The sequence below is a fragment of the Salvelinus sp. IW2-2015 genome, unplaced genomic scaffold (genome assembly GCF_002910315.2).
Source record: "Salvelinus sp. IW2-2015 unplaced genomic scaffold, ASM291031v2 Un_scaffold1523, whole genome shotgun sequence".
NCBI lineage: Eukaryota > Metazoa > Chordata > Actinopteri > Salmoniformes > Salmonidae > Salvelinus > Salvelinus sp. IW2-2015.
In genome coordinates, this window is record NW_019942962.1 from 71,601 (window position 1) to 91,768 (window position 20,168).

The window sequence follows — 20,168 nt, forward strand, 5'->3', positions numbered from 1 at the left end:
ATCTGAACACACAGAGAGCACTATGCCCCCATATAAACCAGACTCAAGACATCTAGAACACACACAGAGAGCACTATGCCCACCATATAACCAGACTCAAGACATCTAGAACCACACAGGAGCACTATGCCCACCATATAAACCAGACTCAGAGACATCTAGAACACACACAGAGACACTATGCCACCATATAAAACCAGACTCAAGACATCTAGAACACACACAGGAGAGCACTATGACCCACCATATAAACCAGACTCAAGACATCTAGACACACACAGAGAGCACTATGCCACCAATAAACCAGACTCAAGACATCTAGAAACACACAGAGGAGCACTATGCCACCATATAACCAGACCAAGACAGAAACAGCACACAGAGAGCACTATGCCCACATATAAACCAGCACTCAAGACATCTAGAACACACACAGAGGCACTATGGCCCACCATATAAACCAGACTCAGACATCTAGAAACACACACAGAGAGCACTATGCCCACCATATAAACCAGACTCAACAGAACACAACAGAGAGCACTATGCCCACCATATAAAACCAGACTCAGACAGAAACACACACAGAGAGCACTATGCCCACATATAAACCAGACTCAAGACATCTAGAACACACACAGAGAGCACTAGCCCACCATATAAACCAGACTCAGACAAGACGCACACAGAGAGCACTATGCCCACCATATAAACCAGACTCAAGACATCTAGAACACACACAGAGAGCACTATGCCCACCATATAAAACCAGACTCAAGACAGAACACACACAGAGAGCACTATGCCCACCATATAAACCAGACTCAAGACATCTAGACACACACAGAGCACTATGCCCACCTATATAAACCAGACTCAGAGAGCACTATGCCCACCATATAAACCCAGACTCAGAGGCACTATGCCCCACATATAAACCAGACTCAGAGAGCACTATGCCCACCATATAAACCAGACTCAAGACATCTAGAACACACACAGAGAGCACTATGCCCACCATATAACCAGACTCAGACAGAACACACACCAGAGAGCCCTATGCCACCATATAAACCAGACTCAAGACAGAACACACACAGAGAGCACTATGCCCACCATATAAACCAGACTCAGACATCTAGAAACACACCAGAGAGCACTATGCCCACCATTAAACCAGACTCAAGACATCTAGAAACACACAGAGAGGCACTATGCCCACCATATAAACCAGACTCAAGACATCTAGAACACACACAGAGAGCACTATGCCCACCATATAAACCAGACTAGACAATCTAGACACACACACAGAGAGCACTAATGCCCACCATATAAACCAGACTCAAGACATCTAGAACAACACAGAGAGCACTATGCCCACCATATAAACCAGACTCAAGACATCTAGAACACACAAGAGAGCACTATGGCCCACCATATAAACCAGACTCAAGACATCTAGAACACACACAGAGAGCACTATGCCCACATATAAACCAGACTCAAGACATCTAGAACACACACAGGAGGCACTATGCCCACCATATAAACCAGACTCAAGACATCTAGAACACACACAGAGAGCACTATGCCACCATTAACCAGACTCAAGACCTAGAACACACACGGAGCCTATGCCCACCATATAAACCAGACTCAAGACATCTAGAACACACACAGAGAGCACTATGCCCACCATATAAACCAAGACTCAAGACATCTAGAACACACACAGAAGAGCACTATGCCCACCATATAAACCAGACCAGACAGAACACACCAGAGAGCATTGCCCACCATATAAACCAGACTCAAGACAGAACACACACAGAGAGCACTATGCCCACCATATAAACCAGACTCAGACATCTAGAACACACACAGAGAGCACTATGCCCACCATATAAACCAGACTCAAGACAGACGCACCAGAGAGCACTATGCCCACCATATAAACCAGACTCAAGACATCTAGAAACACACACAGAGAGCACTATGCCCACCATATAAACCAGACTCAAGACAACGCACACAGAGAGCACTATGCCCACCATATAACCAGATCAAGACATCTGAACACACAGAGCACTATGCCCACATATACGACTCAGAGAGCACTATGCCACCAATAAACCAGACTCAGAGAGCACTTATGCCCACCATATAAACCAGACTCAGAGAGCACTATGCCCACCATATAAACCAGACTCAGACAGAACACACACAGAGAGCACTATGCCCACCATATAAACCAGACTCAAGACAGAACACACACAGAGAGCACTATGCCCACCATATAAACCAGACTCAAACATCTAGAACACACCACAGAGAGCCACTATGCCCACCATATAACACAGACTCAAGACATCTAGAACACACAAGAGAGCACTATGCCCACCATATAAACCAGACTCAAGACATCTAGAACACACACAGAGAGCACTATGCCCACCATATAAACCAACTCAAGACATCTAAGAACACACACAGAGAGCACTATGCCCACCATATAAAAACCAGACTCAAGACAGAACACCACAGAAGAGCACTATGCCCACCATATAAACCAGACTCAAGACAGAACACACACAGAGAGCACTATGCCCACCATATAAACAGACTCAAGACAGAAACACACACAGAGAGCACTTGCCCACCATATAAACCAGACTCAGAGACATCTAGAACACACACAGAGAGCACTATGCCCACCATATAAACCAGACTCAAGACATCTAGAACACACACAGAGAGCACTATGCCCACCATATAAACCAGACTCAAGAATCTAGAACACACACGAGAGCACTATGCCCACCATATAAACCAGACTCAAGACATCTAGAACACACACAGAGAGCACTATGCCACCATATAAACAGACTCAAGACATCTAGAACACACACAGAGAGCACTATGCCCACCATATAAACCAGACTCAAGACATCTAGAAACACAACAGAGAGCACTATGCCCACCAATAAACCAGACTCAAGACATCTAGAACACACACAGAAGAGCACTATGCCCACCATATAAACCAGACTCAAGCATCTAGACACACACAGAGAGCACTATGCCCACCATATAAACCAGACTCAAGACATCTAGAACACAACAGAGAGCACTATGCCCACCATATAAACCAGACTCAGAGAGCACTATGCCCACCATATAAACCAGACTCAGAGAGCACTATGCCCACCATATAAACCAGACTCAGAGAGCACTATGCCACCATATAAACCAGACTCAGAGAGCACTATGCCCACCATATAAACCAGACTCGAGAGCACTATGCCCACCATATAAACCAGACTCAGAGAGCACTATGCCCACCATATAAACCAGACTCAGGAGCACTATGCCCACCATATAAACCAGACTCAGAGAGCACTAGCCCACCATATAAACAGACTCAGAGAGCACTATGCCCACCATATAAAACCACTCAGAGAGCCAGCCCACTTAACACTCAGAGAGCACTATGCCACCATATAAACCAACTCAGAGAGCACTATGCCCCACCATAAAACCAGACTCAGAGAGCACTATGCCACATGATAAACCAGACTCAGAGAGCACTATGCCCACCATATAAACCAGACTCAGAGAGCACTATGCCCACCATATAAACCAGACTCAGAGAGCACTATGCCCACCATATAAACCAGACTCAGAGAGCACCAAAACCGACATGCCCACCATATTAAACCAGACTCAGAGAGCACTATCGCCACCATAAAACCAGACCAGAGAGCACTATGCCCACCATATAAACCAGACATCAGAGAGCACTATGCCCACCATATTAAACCAGACTCAGAGACACTATGCCCACCATATAAACCAGACTCAGAGAGCACTATGCCCACCATATAAACCAGACTCAGAGAGCACTATGCCCACCATAAACCAACTCAGAGAGCACTATGCCCACCATATAAACCAGAACTCAGAGAGCACTATGCCACCATATAAACCAGACTCAGAGAGCACTATGCCCACCATATAAACCAGACTGCACGAGGCACTATGCCCACCATATAAACCAGACTCAGAGAGCACTATGCCCACCATATAAACCAGACTCAGAGAGCACTATGCCCACCATATAAACCCGACTCAGAGAGCACTATGCCCACCAATAAAACCAGACTCAGAGAGCACTATGCCCACCATATAAACCAGACTCAGAGAGCACTATGCCCACATATAAACCAGACTCAGAGAGCACTATGCCCACCATATAAACCAGACTCAGAGAGCACTATGCCCACCATATAAACCAGACTCAGAGAGCACTATGCCCACCATATAAACCAGACTCAGAGAGCACTATGCCACCATATAAACCAGACTCAGAGAGCACTATGCCCACCATTATAAACCAGACTCAGAGAGCACTATGCCCACCATATAAACCCAGACTCAGAGGCACTATGCCCACCATATAAACCAGACTCAGAGAGCACTATGCCCACCATATAAACCAGACTTCAGAGAGCACTATGCCCACCATATAAACCAGACTCAGAGAGGCACTATGCCCACCAATAAACCAGACTCAGAGAGCACTATGCCCACCATATAAACCAGACTCAGAGAGCACTATGCCCACCATATAAACCAGACTCAGAGAGCAACTATGCCCACCATATAAACCAGACTCAGAGAGCACTATGCCCACCATATTAACCAGACTCAGAGAGCACTATGCCCACCATATAACCAGACTCAGAGAGCACTATGCCCCACATATTAACCAGACTCAGAGAGCACTATGCCCACCATATAAACCAGACTCAGAGAGCACTATGCCCACCATAAAACCAGACTCAGAGAGCACTATGCCCACCATATAAACCAGACTCAGAGAGCACTATGCCCACCATATAACCAGACTCAGAGCACTATGATCGAGCAACCATGCACCATATAACCAGACTCAAGACAGAACACACACAGAGAGCACTATGCCCACCATATAAACAGACTCAAGACAGAACACACACAGAGAGCACTATGCCCACCATATAAACCAGACTCAAGACATCTAGAACAACACACAGAGAGCACTATGCCCACCATATAAACCAGACTCAAACAGACACACACAGAGAGCACATAGCCCACCATATAAACCAGACTCAAGACAGAACACACACAGAGAGCACTATGCCCACCATATAAACAGACTCAGACAGAACACACACAGAGAGCACTATGCCCACCATATAAACCAGACTCAAGACAGAACACACACAGAGAGCACTATGCCCACCATATAAACCAGACTCAAGACAGAACACACACAGAGAGCACTATGCCACCATATTAAACCGACTCAGACAGACACACACACGAGAGCACTATGCCCACCATATAAACCGACTCAGGACATCTAGAACACACACAGAGAGCACTATGCCCACCATATAAACCAGACTCAAAGCAACTTGCCACCATATAAACCAGACTCAGGACATCTAGAACACACACAGAGAGCACTATGCCCACCATATAAACCAGACTCAAGACATCTAGAACACACACAGAGAGCACTATGCCCCATATAAACCAGACTCAAGACAGAAACACACACAGAGAGCACTATGCCCACCATATAAACCAGACTACAAGACATCTAGAACACACACAGAGAGCACTATGCCCACCATATAAACCAGACTCAAGACAGAACACACACAGAGAGCACTATGCCACCATATAAACCAGACTCAAGACAGAACACACACAGAGAGCACTATGCCACCATAATAGTGATACATTTCTCTCTTGTAGATGTTGAGGTCGGGAACGTTGTTGACGTACATCCTCTTGAGAGCGCAGTGCATGCCACTGTGTGTCCGGGCCAGAAACACCACAGAAAACCCACCTGGAGAGGGGAGGGGAGGGGAGGGGAGGGGAGGAGAGTGGTTAGCACCTCACACACACGATAACACTGCCTTCAGATAGCATTCAGACCCCTTCGACTTGTTCCACACTTTTGTTCTGTTACAGCCAAATTGATTAAATATTTAAATTACGTAAATTATATATTTCGGTATTTCAATGTCAAAAAATTTGCTAAATTTTCAACAAATAAAAAAATATGTTGCCACTTTATTAACGGATATTGTGTGTAGGTGAGAAAATATATTTTAAAAAATTATATAAAATATATATTTTGAATTCAAGCTTCAACACAACATAAATCAAGGGGTGTGAATACATGGAAAACACTGCATTTGGGATTTTGTTATAGYTTATTGTCCTGCTGAACGGTGAATTTGTCTCCTAGTGTGTTGGAAAGCAGACCGAACCAGATTTTCTAGGATCGCCTGTGCTTCGACACTATTCCGCTTCTTTTTATCGTGAAATACTCCCTAAGTCCTTGCCGACGACAAGCATACCCATAACATGATGCAGRCACCACCATGCTTGAAAATATGAAGTGGAACTCATTGATGTGTTGTATTTGCTTTGTATTCAATAAACCTTTGTGCCATACATGTTTGGCAGTTGTACTAGTACCTTATTCACAACAGGATGCATGTTTAGGAATATTTGTATTCTGTACAGGCTTCCTTCTTTTCACCGTCATTTAGGTTAGTATTGAGGTGTGACTTATAGAACGTCGTTTGGGTCTTTGAGTGTCAAAAAACATACGTCAAATAACACTATTTGACGCATTAAATATTTAAATTTACATATTTTCAGTGTTGGGCATATCTATTTTTAGAGGTGGGTTATAACCTAGGCTAACCAATTCCTAATGGCACTAGCAGTTCGCATAAGAGCCTTAGCGGGAAAATAGATGAGACGGAATAATTCCAAAACTGCAGCTCGTTGTTGAAAGACATTGTTTTCCTATTTCAAACAGTCTGTTTTTGTATTTATCTAACGGTCGTTATTTGGCACGGAACGCAGCTTCTGTAGCCCYTCAGATYTGTTTTTAATAGGCATTTATTTCCATAGGCCTAACATTAGCTTGTGTGCTCACTCAGCACGTGTGTGTGTGTGTGTGTGTGTGTGTGTGTGTGTGTGTGTGTGTGTGTGTGTGTGTGTGTGTAGGGAGCGGTCAGAATGTAATTGAGTGAATGAGACACGGAAGGGAATTTATGGAGGAAAACGGCCTGTTTTATTTTTTTGTGTCGTGCAAATGCACAAACAGAAACAAATTTGAAAGCAAATTAACGCCAATTACATCGGACTTCAAGACAAAAAATGTCACTTGCCTGTTCGGCCACCAAATAGTTTACAGCATTTGGAGAAAAAAGTGATCTCTGGTTAAAGACTGACTTTGACATCCATTGGAGTACTCCATTATAGAGGTCTTCACAGATCCACCTGTGCCCGAATACCAGAGACCCGAAACCAGACCCGAGCAGCCCGGACCAGAATTCAAAATAATGTCACGGGTCGCGTCGGGATCACATAACGTATTTTAACGGACTCTTCCGAGAGGACCACCTGATATTATTATTTATAGGTGCTGCTCGTTGCTTTAAAAACAGAGAGTAGCGTGTTTAGCTTGTTGTTACCATCAGAGTCATCAAAATCTGTCGTTCTGCCCCAAAATCTGTCCGTCTGCCCCGCCTCGGGCGCTACGCTACAACGACCAAGAAGCCAACAGGAGACGTGCATTTCTGAACGGAGTCGTTTGTTACTGTGAAGGATGAGAAAGCACACGCAGCGTCAATTAGCCTAGTTCGTTTATCCCCCGGTTTGATGCAGTCAAGACAGGTACTATGTAATCATGTTGGATGATAAACCAACCTAGCTATAGCAGCTATTAGGCTACTACAGCACGAGTCAGCTTGGTTGGTTGCGGTCTCTCATCTCTCCCTGTCAGAGCATCACCGCTCTGCCTCGCGCTTCATCAGCTCTGGTTCATAAAGGAGCTTAAAAAAAATGGACTTTTCTGCTCGGATTTGGATCCGACCAGGTCTATACAGAACGGGTCTAGTTGTCCTCGGGTCTGTCCYGATGGGAAATCATTTTTTGGACCCATGAAGGCCTCTTCTCCATTCATTACTCATGACGATCTATATATAAACATTAGCCTAAACAGAGCCAACTATCTAGCTAGAGTCATTACCATCAGTGGTAGGAAACTGTTTGTGTTCGGATTGTACTGGAACTGCAATAAAAAAACTGTAGCGGCCTTGAACTTAAGTTGTGCCAAGTGAGTGAACTCAAACTAATGAGATATCAAGCAGGAAGGGAGACAGAGGAGGCAAGCAGCAAGAGAGACACGAGACTTTATAGAGAGAGAAAGGGCCCATCCCAGTCTCTCTCCCTAAAGAGCCTGGCCTCTCTGCCTGGCCTCTCTGCCTGCCTACTTGACAGAGACCATATGGTTCAGGATCTCACTAAATCAGTCTAAATCCTTTTGTACACACACACGGAAATGCAGTGGCTATAGAGTCCATTTATCTCCCAGAGTGCCTTAGGAGAGATGGTTTGTTAGGGGGCTTTTTGCCCTGCATACAGAGGAGGAGAGGGAGAAAGAGCAGGGCAAGGTAGGAAGACAAAAAGGAGCCTCTCCGTACAGGAGATTGGTGTTGTGGTCGGGACCAACAACATTTTCTCAACATTGACCAACAAAGCCACGAGCCCCCTCAGACAGACACGAGCTCCACACACAGACAAGGCGTCCACGAGCCCCCCTCACACACAGGCAGACACGAGCCCCCCTCACACACAGGCAGACACGAGCCCCCCTCACACAGACAAGGCCATACAGATATGAGCCCGAAATAGATAAAGGAGTCCACATGCTTCCCCATTCGGGAACAGTTTGTGCACATTGTTTTTTTGTGTTGAAATGTGCAAGTCAGTAAAACCTAAGTCAATGATTGGTCAACAGTAGGGATTCTTCAAAGAAGCGTTTGTTGTCATTCAACACGAATCGTTTTTCACGCACATTCTGTGACCATCCGGCATCCGCCTATTCTTACGGAACAGCCGCAAACAACGACCCTCCAGTCTCTGTCTAGAACTCCAYAGTAGAGGGATGTGTGGTTTTGGTAACTCGATATGGGGCGGCAGGGTAGCCTAGTGGTTAGAGCGTTGGACTACAAACAGGAAGGTTGCAAGATCAAATCCCCGAGCAGACAAAGTGTAAAAAGGGTTAGGGTTAAAAATAATAATGGTTTTAAATTAAATTGGGCATTCTGCTCCTGAACAAGGCAGTTAACCTACTGTTCCTAGGCCGTTATTAAAAATAAGAATTTGTTCTTAAACTGACTTGCCTAGTTATATACAAATATTCACCACCACTAAACCAACCATTAGTTTACTACTAGAAAGAGACCGGGAAGAGAATTGTTTTGTAATTTAGCTAAAAACACCTCTCAATCACCCATTAAAAGCTCCAGTCCGTGATTTTTTTTAGCTGGGGGAGAAAAAAAACWATGGTAGACAATGTAAAGCCTATATATTAATAATTTAAATGACTATTGAACAGATGAATTTCTCCATCCTGTGTGGCTAGATATTCACTCAGCATTGTGTTGACACTGCCACATCGACACAGGTCAAATCCCACTCACACCCAAGCGACAGGCTAAAGGGCGTTCTTAAAAAGGCAGAATTGATCTGGGAGAGACGATTGTCGTCGTTTTCCCCCAAAACTGTAGACCCTGAAAAAACACCTAAGGAGATGAGAAGAGGAAACTACTTTCGACTATATCTATCTATCTATCTATCTATCTATCTATCTATCTATCTATCTATAGGTCCTAGTCTGGTGACTAGAGGGGATATCATGGTCCCTGATGCTACAGCTTCTTTGCTTTTGGTAAATGTTTCGTTGGCTCTCAATAGCATATTTAACTATCAGTCTCCATGGAAATGTTCCATTACTTGTGCTAATTTTGTTAGCATTCTAGCATCAATGGGCTTCTTTTTTGGGCCCCCCTTGTGTACTAAACCGATAATACATTAAATCCCAGGATGAGAGAAGGACGGTATATGAACATCTGACCCCCCCCCATTACACACTACMACCCCCCCCCCCCCACAAACACTCTCTGATATGCCGTGCCATGTAACCAAGAGGAAAAATAAAAGTAATGTATCATTTTTCCACTGGGACCGCTTTGCAAGCCTTGATCTCATCCACCAGTCTCCCTCCTCTCCTCTCCTCTCCTCTAAAGAGACCATTATTCCATATTCATCCACCAGACAGAATCTTCTGTACAGACAGACACTGTAAACAAGTAATGATTCAGTTAGACATGAGAGGTCTTGAAGAAAACACATTTTCTTAAAGTCTGGATAAATGAATCCGGCAAAGAGTTTCGGTTAGCCGGTAATAGCCGGCTTTTGGCCCCCCCAAAAATATGAAGATAGATAAAACTGGCGCCGGCCAATTTTCCCGGGAGAAGAAAAATCCCATTGTGAAAATGATTTTTAAGCCTATTCATTGATTAAAATACCAGTCCGTGTAGAGTTCTCTGCTACTCTGTGCTTTTATAAGCRCAAGCAATGTAACAATTCAAAATGGTGTGTTTAAAAAAAAATTAAAAAAATAAAGTTTCGATAGCCACGTTTTAAAAAAGATTCTTCCAAAGTTACAACACGATGATGTTCGAGAAATACTACGCAGATATAGATGGTTGTGGGACCTAAAAAAAATTGAGCAGAGTCATCTTTTGGCGGGTAGTTGATAGATTCTGCACCAGGAGAGTAGATCAGCCCCCTTCACGGAACACTGAGCACACTMATCACGTTCTGGAACTTTCCAGGRGTTCTGGAATCCACGGAAGCCCTTRGATGAGGAACATTGTCTCGTTTGACAAGACAGGCAGGGTAATTATGAAGCCTCTACTGTATAAAACAGCTTTATCCTAGATTTTAAAATCGGTCTAATTAGCTAAATTTGTTACAAGGATGTCAAACATGAAACAGAGCCTAATCTCTGAACACAAGGTGGATTTGGAAAAAAGAGAGACTTAGCCTCTTGCTTGAAAAGCAACAGTCTAGGATTTGCTTTTATCAGCAAAAATGGACGCCGCCCACTTGTTTTGGTACACAGCTAAAACTACCAGCCTTCATTACAACCTCACCCTGCTCCTTCGCCAGCTGTGAACCTTTATGGAAAAACAAGCAGCAGCATCCATGCTTTTGAAAAAGGAAATTCAATTTGACCATAGGAGCCGATGCACGACAGACCTCTAGAACCAACGTCACGTCCACTATTTCCAAAGCTGAGAGGGGTGGAGCGACTGCAAACCCCATGCTACTAAAATAGAGCTATGCTGTAAAAGCAGGTTTGCCCATTTTTGCTAAATGGCTGTAATAAAACACTAGTCTAAACATGCATTTATTTCAGAGTCTCTCCCCCCCAAACCTTTCCTCAACCTCCACTCATTTGGTGTAATCCAATACAAGCACACTTGCATTCAATTGGTCAATTAATCATCAAGCCCTTGTGTAGTTAAAATCCGCAGCGCTGGTTCAAGAGTACATCAAATCAGTAAAGCTGGCCGGGGAGGGGGGACGTTTGGGAAACACAAACCCTCACCGATTCTCACTTTAGCCAACCCCCCCCCAATAAATAAATACAATTTATTTAAAAAAATATATATATATATATWTTTTTTTAAATCTGTACTATTATTCTAGCGTACAACTACCACTGGTGGTTTTAACCCTCCTCTTCCCTACGTGGTTAAAACAGGGGAGAGAGATCATAGGTCAGATATTTATAAGCCTAAAGAGAGGTGTGACGGTGGCTCTCTGCCAAAAGGCCCTGTGTGGGACTCTGGAGTGGCACGGAGATTAAAACGGAAGGTTCCATGCAGAGAGAGAAAGGAGAAGAAGGGAGAGAATATCAGCAAAAACTAAAAATCATTCAATCCTCAGGACTTGTTTAAAAACTAAAAAACGTTCAAAGTGGCTCATACATAGTCCGTCATCCCTTCAACAACAACAACAAAAAACACCAGAGTGAAAGTACACGAAGCATCCATCTCACAAGATACTTTTACAAAACTACSACTGTCATATCTGTACAGCGTCTGTTCTTGTAGGACATGTTTGTTCTGTTAAAAGAACAGAGAGTTAACAAGGTGAACTTCTAAAAACCGCGAGGGGAGGAGGAGGGGGGGGGGGGTGTCACTGAGCTGGCAACTCTCACTGCCCTACAATACAGAGATGTGTAGAAGTAGATGCTCGTTGAAAATTAAGGTTATAGCTTCAGAAAGTATTCACACCCCTTCACTGATTCCATGTTGTTATAGACTGAATCAAAAATAGATTATAGTATATAAAAAAATCCATTTACACACAATAGTGGTGTGCAGAAGTATTCAGACCCCTTGACTTTTTCCACAGTTACATACAAGCTTTATTTTACAAAAGTATTAAATAGTTTCCCTCATTCAATCTACAACCATACATAACGACAAAGCAAAAACAGGTTTAAATTTTAGAAAATGTATTACAAATCCTCACATTTACATAAGTATTCAGACCATTTATTCAGTACTTTGGCAGTGATTACAGCCTCGAGTCTTCTTGGGAATACGCTACAAGCTTGGCCACACCTGTATTTGGGGAGTTCTCTCCATTCTTCTCTGCAGATCATCCTCAAGCTCTGTCAGGTTGGTGGGGAGTGTTGCTGCACAGCTATTTTCTGGTCTCTCCAGAGATGTTCGATCGGGTTCAAGTCCGGGCTCTGGCTGGGCCACTCTAGGACATTCAGAGACTTGTCCCGAAGCACTAATGCGTTGTCTTGGCTGTGTGTCTTAGAGTCGTTGTCCTGTTGGAAGGTGTTGGGAATTCTTTGCCCGTCTGAGGGTCCTGAGCAGGTTTTCATCAAGGATCTCTGTACTTTGCTCCACCATAGGGATGGTGCAAGGTTTCCTCCAGACGTGACACTTGGCATTCAGGCCAAAAAGAGTTCAATGTTGGTTTCAGACCAGAGAATCTTGATTCTCATGGTCTGAGAGTCCTTTCGGTGCCTTTTGGCAAACTCCAAGTGGGCTGACATGTGCCTTTTACTGAGGAGCGGTTTCCATCAGGCCACTACCATAAAGGCCTGATTGGTGGAGTGCTGCAGAGATGGGAGAACCTTCCAGAAGGACAACCATCTCCAGAGGAAGTCTGGAGCTCTGTCATAGCGACCATTGGGTTCTTGGTCAACTCCCTGACCAAGGCCCTTCTCCCCCGATTGCTCAGAATGGCTGGGCGGCCAGCTCTATGAAGAGTCTTGGTGGTTCCAAATGTTTTGGTACCCTTCCCCAGATCTGTGCTTCGACACAATCCTGTCTCGGAACTCTAGGGACAATTCCTTCGACTTCATGGCTTGGTTTTTGCTCTGACATGCACTGTCAACTGTGGGACCTTATKTAGGACAGGTGTGTTTTTCCAAATCAATTGAATTTACCACAGGTGGACTCCAATCAAGTTGTAGAAACATCTCAAAGATGAACAATGAAAACAGGATGTACCCGAGCTAAATTTCGAGTCCCATAGCAAAGTTTGAATACTTATGTAAAGAAGGCATCTGTTTATGTTTAAGAGATTTGCAAACATTACAACAACAAAAAATATTAATAAAGTTTTTGCTTTGTCATTATGGGTTATAGTGTGTAGATTGATAATTACTTTTTCCATTTAATCCATTTTAGAATAGGTCTGTAACGGAACAAAATGTGGGAAAAGTCAAAGGGTCGGAATACACTGTACATCATAATGACAAAAACATGTTTAGACATTTTAGCAAATGTATTGAAAACTAAATTTCCATAGGTGTYAATACTTGAGTCAATACATTGGTCGATGCACCTCTGGCAGCTGAAAGGCCTTCTGGGTAAGTCTCTTGAGCTCTCCACAACAGGAGTGTGCAACATTAACCCATTATTATGTTCAAAATTATTTGAGCTCMGTCAAATTGGTTGTTGATCATTACTAGAKAACCATTTAAGTAGATTTTCAAGTGTTGCCATAGATGTTAAAGTAGATTTAAGTCAAAACTGTAACTCGGCCACTCAGGAACATTCACTGTCTTCTTGGTAAGCAACTCCGGTGTAGATTTGGCCTTGTGTTTTAATTGATGAAAAATAATACATGATTTAATATATTATTTTTCAACAGCTCTGGTGAACATTACTGCAGTCAGCATGCCAATTACACACTCCCTCAAAACTGGAGACATCTGTGCCATTGTGTTGCACATTTGAGTGTCATTTTTGTCCCCAGCACAAGGTGCACCTGTGTAATGACCATGCTGTTTAAATCAGCTTCTTGATATGCCACACCTGTCAGGTGGATGGACTTTTCTTGGCAAAGGAGTAATGCTCACAAACAGGGATWTAAACAAATTTGTGCACAACATTTGAGAGAAACAAGCTTTCTGTGTATATATGGAACATTTCTGTGATCTTTTATTTCAGCTCATTAAACAACATGGGACCAACACTATATATGTTGCGTTCATACACGTGTTCAGTATATTTCATAGAACAGACATGCTTCTGTATTAGGCTGTGTCTTCTCCAAACCAGCCTGTTTCTATCTTCTGTAGAACATGTGGTGGGGGGGGGGGTAGAGCTGTGATCCTAACAGACTTTTTGGTTAAATACCTATTAGACTAGACTTTGCATGCAATGGCACAGGGCCCAGTACAGGATGTTAGAAAAGCAGAGACACAGTGACGTACTTCTCCTGACAGATGATTTACTGTTGACAAGCCTTTTAGAAGGGAAGAAAAAGGAGTGACAACATCCATCCTGAGGGAGGGAGGGAGGGAAGTAGCGAGGGAGGGAGGGAAGTAGCGAAGGAGGGAAGTAGCGAAGTAGCAAGGGAGGGAAGTAGGGAAGGATGGAGGGAAGTAGGGAAGGATGGAGAGTAGCGAGCGAGGGTGGGTGGAGAGTAGCGAGCGAGGGTGGGGTGGAGGTAGCGAGCGAGGGTGGTGAGAGTAGCGAGCGAGGGTGGGTGGAAGAGTAGCGAGCGAGGGTGGGTGGAGAGTGCGAGCGAGTGGGTGGGTGGAGAGTAGCGAGCGAGGGATGGGGTGGAGAGTAGCGAGCGGGGTGGGTGGAAGAGTAGCGAGCGAGGGTGGGTGGATGAGCAGCGAGCGGAGGGTGGGTGGGGAGTAGCGAGCGAGGGTGGGTGGGGAGTAGCGAGCGAGGGGAGTAGCGAGCGAGGGAAGTAGCGAGGGAGGGAAGTAGCGAGGGAGGATAAGGCAGACTACTCTGCTGTTTTCAACAGACTTGGCTTCCCTTAGATCAGCTTTCATTCAGAGTGGAAGATGGAGGCTACTGCAAGGCTCGTGCAGTAGTACTCAGTTCATTCTGTATACCGGAGGTGAAAATGGAGTAAAAAAACTAAACACTGACCTAACAAGGACAACACACTGAAATGAGCGGTTACACAAACAAGTGCAGGGGGGAAAGAAATCTGGATAACAATCAAACACGGCCTGAGCTGGATGTAATGGAAACATTTTAACAACCAATGGGCCGAAATTTAAACTGGTCTGAGCTGATGCACGGCGGAGAGAAAACGCCAGCCTCTTCCCTTTAGACTTGACTGACCTAATTTCCCCTCGCACTACAGCTCAATTCTGGTGTGTACGGCAACGTCTGTCTGGCGAATGTGAACGACAAGCACGAAGGTCTATGCAGTCAGCTTTCTTTAGTTAAAAAAAAATAATAATCATTCTCGGGGTCAGTTCATTAAGCACCCGGCGCCACACAGAACACTAACAGGGAGGGACTACCTGAATATTTTTGTTATGTTTTGCAAAACGTTGTGCTACAGCGTGCCCTAATGAATGTAACCCAGGTGTGCACGGCGAAGAGCACCACAGAAGCAGTAAGATGAGAAGCGTGTGCATGTGACTGTATCCAAGTCGATGTGAGCAGCCAGACTTAACCCTGGCCATATATGGTAGCATGTCTTGTTGTCCAGTCTAGAGTTCGACCGATTAAATCGGAATGGCCYATTAATTAGGGCCGATTTCGAGTTTTCATAACAAATCGGAAATCGGTATTTTTTAGGACATCGATTTGGCTGAGACACCTTTATTTAAATTAGGCAAGTCAGTTAAGAACACATTCTTATTTACAATGACGGTCTAGGAACAGTGGGTTAACTACCTCGTTCAGGGGGCAGAACGACAGATTTTTACCATGTCAGCTCGGGGGATCCAATCTTGCAACCTTACGGTTAACTAGTCCAGCGCTCTAACCACCTGCTTTACAGGGCCGTTGGTGCATATGGCACATTCACTGTGCTGTTTTCAACGAGTCAAATATAAACCTCAGCCTATTAGTTCATGTGCATGGAGTGAAAGAACCTGTTACCACGGAAAACCTCCCCCCCAAGAGGCTCTCTTTAAATAACATGTGTCGAGATCAATTGAGTGTTGCAAAAATAGGAGTAGGCTACTCATGCATGTCAATCAAGGTAAAAATCAGGGATTTTTCTGCCATTGTAATTCTCAGGCGGGGAGCCTAAACCCTGGCAGTAACCACAAACTTTGCAAAAATAATTCAGATTTAAGGGGAGTAGCTGAAGGATAACTAAATACATCTTGTTCTCATTTGCAGTTGATAACTTGTGTTACGGGTAGTCGCATGACATGGTCCCACCTCTGCAGGTAGGTCTGCAAAGGGTTGGAAACTTTCCGGTAAATTTGAATAATTTCCCATGGGAAGTTAAGCAAAATTCGAGGGCTTAAATTAATCAAAAAAAAGTTAACATATAACAGTGAACCTTTTTTGTGGGATACACATAAAGGCAATTCTAGATCATGTGGAAAATAATTTGTTAAACTATCCGTGATTCAATGGAATTYCAACCCTCTGCATGCACAGTGCATTCTTCCATCACATGTACAGCTGATTCTCAAGATCTTGCACACTAATGAGATGCTATTGAGCCCACACTACTACACTGTCTGAGCCAAGGACTACATGCTTTCTGGTAAGTTTTGATTACAATACTGGGTGGGGTGAATATATTTTATATGACATATACATCATTTTTGTTAACTAGTAAATAGTAGCCTACAGCAAAGTGTGTTTAAATCATTTCTAACCATTTCTGCTAGTAGTTTTTGCTACCATGTGAGTTTTAGCTTGCTTGAGCCTGCTAACTGAGGAGTGTTAATTCACCTGTTTCCATACATGTTTCATTTTAAAGCATTTATCTTACAAAGGACTTGTTTAATCTAACTGCTTAACTATTTATCTGTACATGGAGTTGTATTTGTTTTATTTTCTACTCATTTTTTTCTAATCTTTACAGGAAAATGCCACGGGCACTATCTGATGTGTAGAGACATTTCATTGCAGCTAATGTAGAAGGAAAAGCTGTGTACATTTTCAAATACTGTGCCAAATCACATGTAAAGAATGCAACAAAAAAATGCATTATCTGGCCAAGTGCATAAAGTTCKCTCAGCGCTCACAACAAGCAATCTCTGACAAAAGTCCCTCTATTCGAGGTGAAAATMATGAATCAGACACCTTATCGATTAGCAACAGCTCATGGTCCTCCTGGATTCAGAAGTTTATTTTGACTCAGGAATGTYGTCAGAGAAATGCTAATCAATGTCTTGCTCGAGCTGTGTATGCAACTGGTTCACCTCTGATGCTCACAGACAATGTGCGTTGGAAGAGATTTCTGAATGTTCTTCGCCCAGCATGCACCCCTCCAACCAGACATACTAATTTGCTGGATGCAGAGTTCAACAGAGTTCAAGTGAAGGTCAATCAAATCATAGAGAGCAGACTGGATTGCAATAATCTCTGATGGGTGGTCGAATGTTCGTGGGCAAGGAATAATTAACTACATCATCTCCACCCCTCAACCAGTATTTTACAAGAGCACAGACACAAGGGACAGCAGACACACTGGTCTCTACATTTCAGATGAACTGAAGGCAGTCGTCAATGACCTTGGACCACAGAAGGTATTTGCACTGGTGACAGACAATGCTGCGAACATGAAGGCTGCTTGGTCTAAAGTGGAGGAGTCCTACCCTCACATCACACCCATTGGCTGTGCTGCTCATGCATTGAATCTGCTCCTCAAGGACATCATGGCACTGAAAACAATGGATACACTCTACAAGAGAGCCAAGGAAATGGTTAGGTATGTGAAGGGTCATCAAGTTAAAGCAGCAATCTACCTCACCAAGCAAAGTGAGAAGAATAAGAGCACCACATTGAAGCTGCCCGGCAACACCCGTTGGGGTGGTGTTGTCATCATGTTTGACAGTCTCCTGGAGGGGAAGGAGTCTCTCCAAGAAATGGCCATATCACAGTCTGCCGAGATGGACTACGCCAAAAAGAGGATCCTCCTGGATGGTGTATTTTGGGAGAGAGTGGTAAGCAGCCTGAAACTCCTGAAACCTATAGCCAGTAGCCATTGCACTGATTGAGGGAGACAATGCCATCCTGTCTGATGTTCAGACTCTGCTTGCAGATGTAAGAGAGTTAAATCCGTACTGCCCTGCCACTTCACTGTTGCTCCAAGCAGAGGAAACTGTAGTTCTGAAATACATCAAAAAGCGTGAAAACTTCTGCTGAAGCCCATACATGCCGCAGCGTACATGTTGGACCCCAGTATGCTGGCAAGAGCATCCTGTCTGGTGCAGAGATCAACAAGGCCTATGGTTCATCACTACCGTGTCTCGCCACCTTGGCCTGGATGAGGGCAAAGGTTCTGGGCAGTCTCTGACGAAGTACCACTTCCAAGCAAGGGCTTTGGGATGGAGATGCAATATGGCAGTCGTGCAAAATATCTCATCAGCCACCTGGTGAATGGACTTTGTGGATCTGAGGCTCTTTTCCCCTGTTGCCTCCATCATCCTCCAAACCCACCAACATCAGCCACCTCAGGCACAACTGGTCTTGTTTTGGGAACACACACACCACACCAAAGCACGCAACAGGCTGACCAATACAAGGGTTGAAAAATTGGTGCCATTCCGGGCAAATTTGAGGCTTTTTGAGCTGACAACGAGCCATCCTCAAGAAGGTCGGAAGGTGACAGTGAAGATGAGGCTGATGTTCAAGAGGTGGACATTGAGGAGGTCCAGGGAAAGACATGGGAGCCTGAAGGAGACAACACAAGCTTTAGTTTCTAGACTATCATTTTACAGATGTATGTTGAAAACGTGTTTGGGAGATGCAATGGATCTTGGGGATCATTCAATATTCCTTTGTTGTTCAGTGAAATCAAACGTGAAGAGTCAACTCATTTAAGTTAAATTCTTAACATTAAAAAAATGTAAAAAAAATTTGGGGAAGGATTTAATAATTTGCCATGTCTACTTGATGGTCGGGTTAAAAGTTTGTTTCTGTCTCTATATGATATGGTAATTATCTATGCAACAAAAAAATCTACATTTAAATGCTATATTCATTTGCATATATTTCCATTAATTCCAACAGGAACTTCTGAATATTCCCCAAATGTGCAACCCTAGTTACAGCTTGTTTTCCCATTTTATATGTCAAGGTTTGGACATTTGGCCACACCGAATAGTGTCACTCGTTAGTCAGTATGTGTTTACACCTGTGCTGTCCCAGGTGTCTATTTAAGAGCGTCTGTCCCAGGCTGTTATTTAAGAGCGTCTGGTCCCGGTGTTATTTTAAGAGCGTCTGCCCCGTGTTATTTAGGCGTCTGGCCCCGGTGTGTATTTAAGAGCGTCTGGCCCAGGTGTTATTTAAGAGCGTCTGGCCCAGGTGGTTATTTAAGAGCGTCTGCCCAGGTGTTATTTAAGAGCGTCTGGCCAGGTGTTATTTAAGAGCGTCTTGGCGCCCGGTGTTATTTAAGAGCGACTGGCCAGGTGTTATTTAAAAGGCGACTGGCCCAGGTGATATTTAAAGCGACTGGCCAGGTGTTTATTTAAGAGCGACTGGCCCGGTGTTATTTAGAGCGATTGGCCAGTGTTTATTTAAAAGCGACCTGGCCAGGTGTTATTTAAGAGCGACTGGCCCGGTGTTATTTAAGAGCGATTGGCCCAAGGGTTTTTTAAAAGCGACTGGCCCAGGTGTTATTTAAGAGCGACTGGCCCAGGTGTTATTTAAGAGCGACTGGCCCCGGTGTTATTTAAGAGCGACTGGCCCCGGTGTTATTTAAGAGCGATTGGCCCAGGTGTTATTTAAAGCGACTGGCCCAGGTGTTATTGT

At 44.1% G+C, this 20,168-nt stretch overlaps 1 protein-coding gene across 1 annotated transcript in view; it reads right to left on the reverse strand.

The window, feature by feature from the left end:
- LOC112071099 (BMP-2-inducible protein kinase-like) overlaps positions 1–20,168 on the reverse strand; it is a 59,660-nt gene that overhangs the window by 29,049 nt on the left and 10,443 nt on the right. Inside the window, 1 exon segment of the mRNA XM_070439252.1 lies at positions 5,766–5,905. Coding sequence (XP_070295353.1) covers positions 5,766–5,905 — 140 coding nt within the window.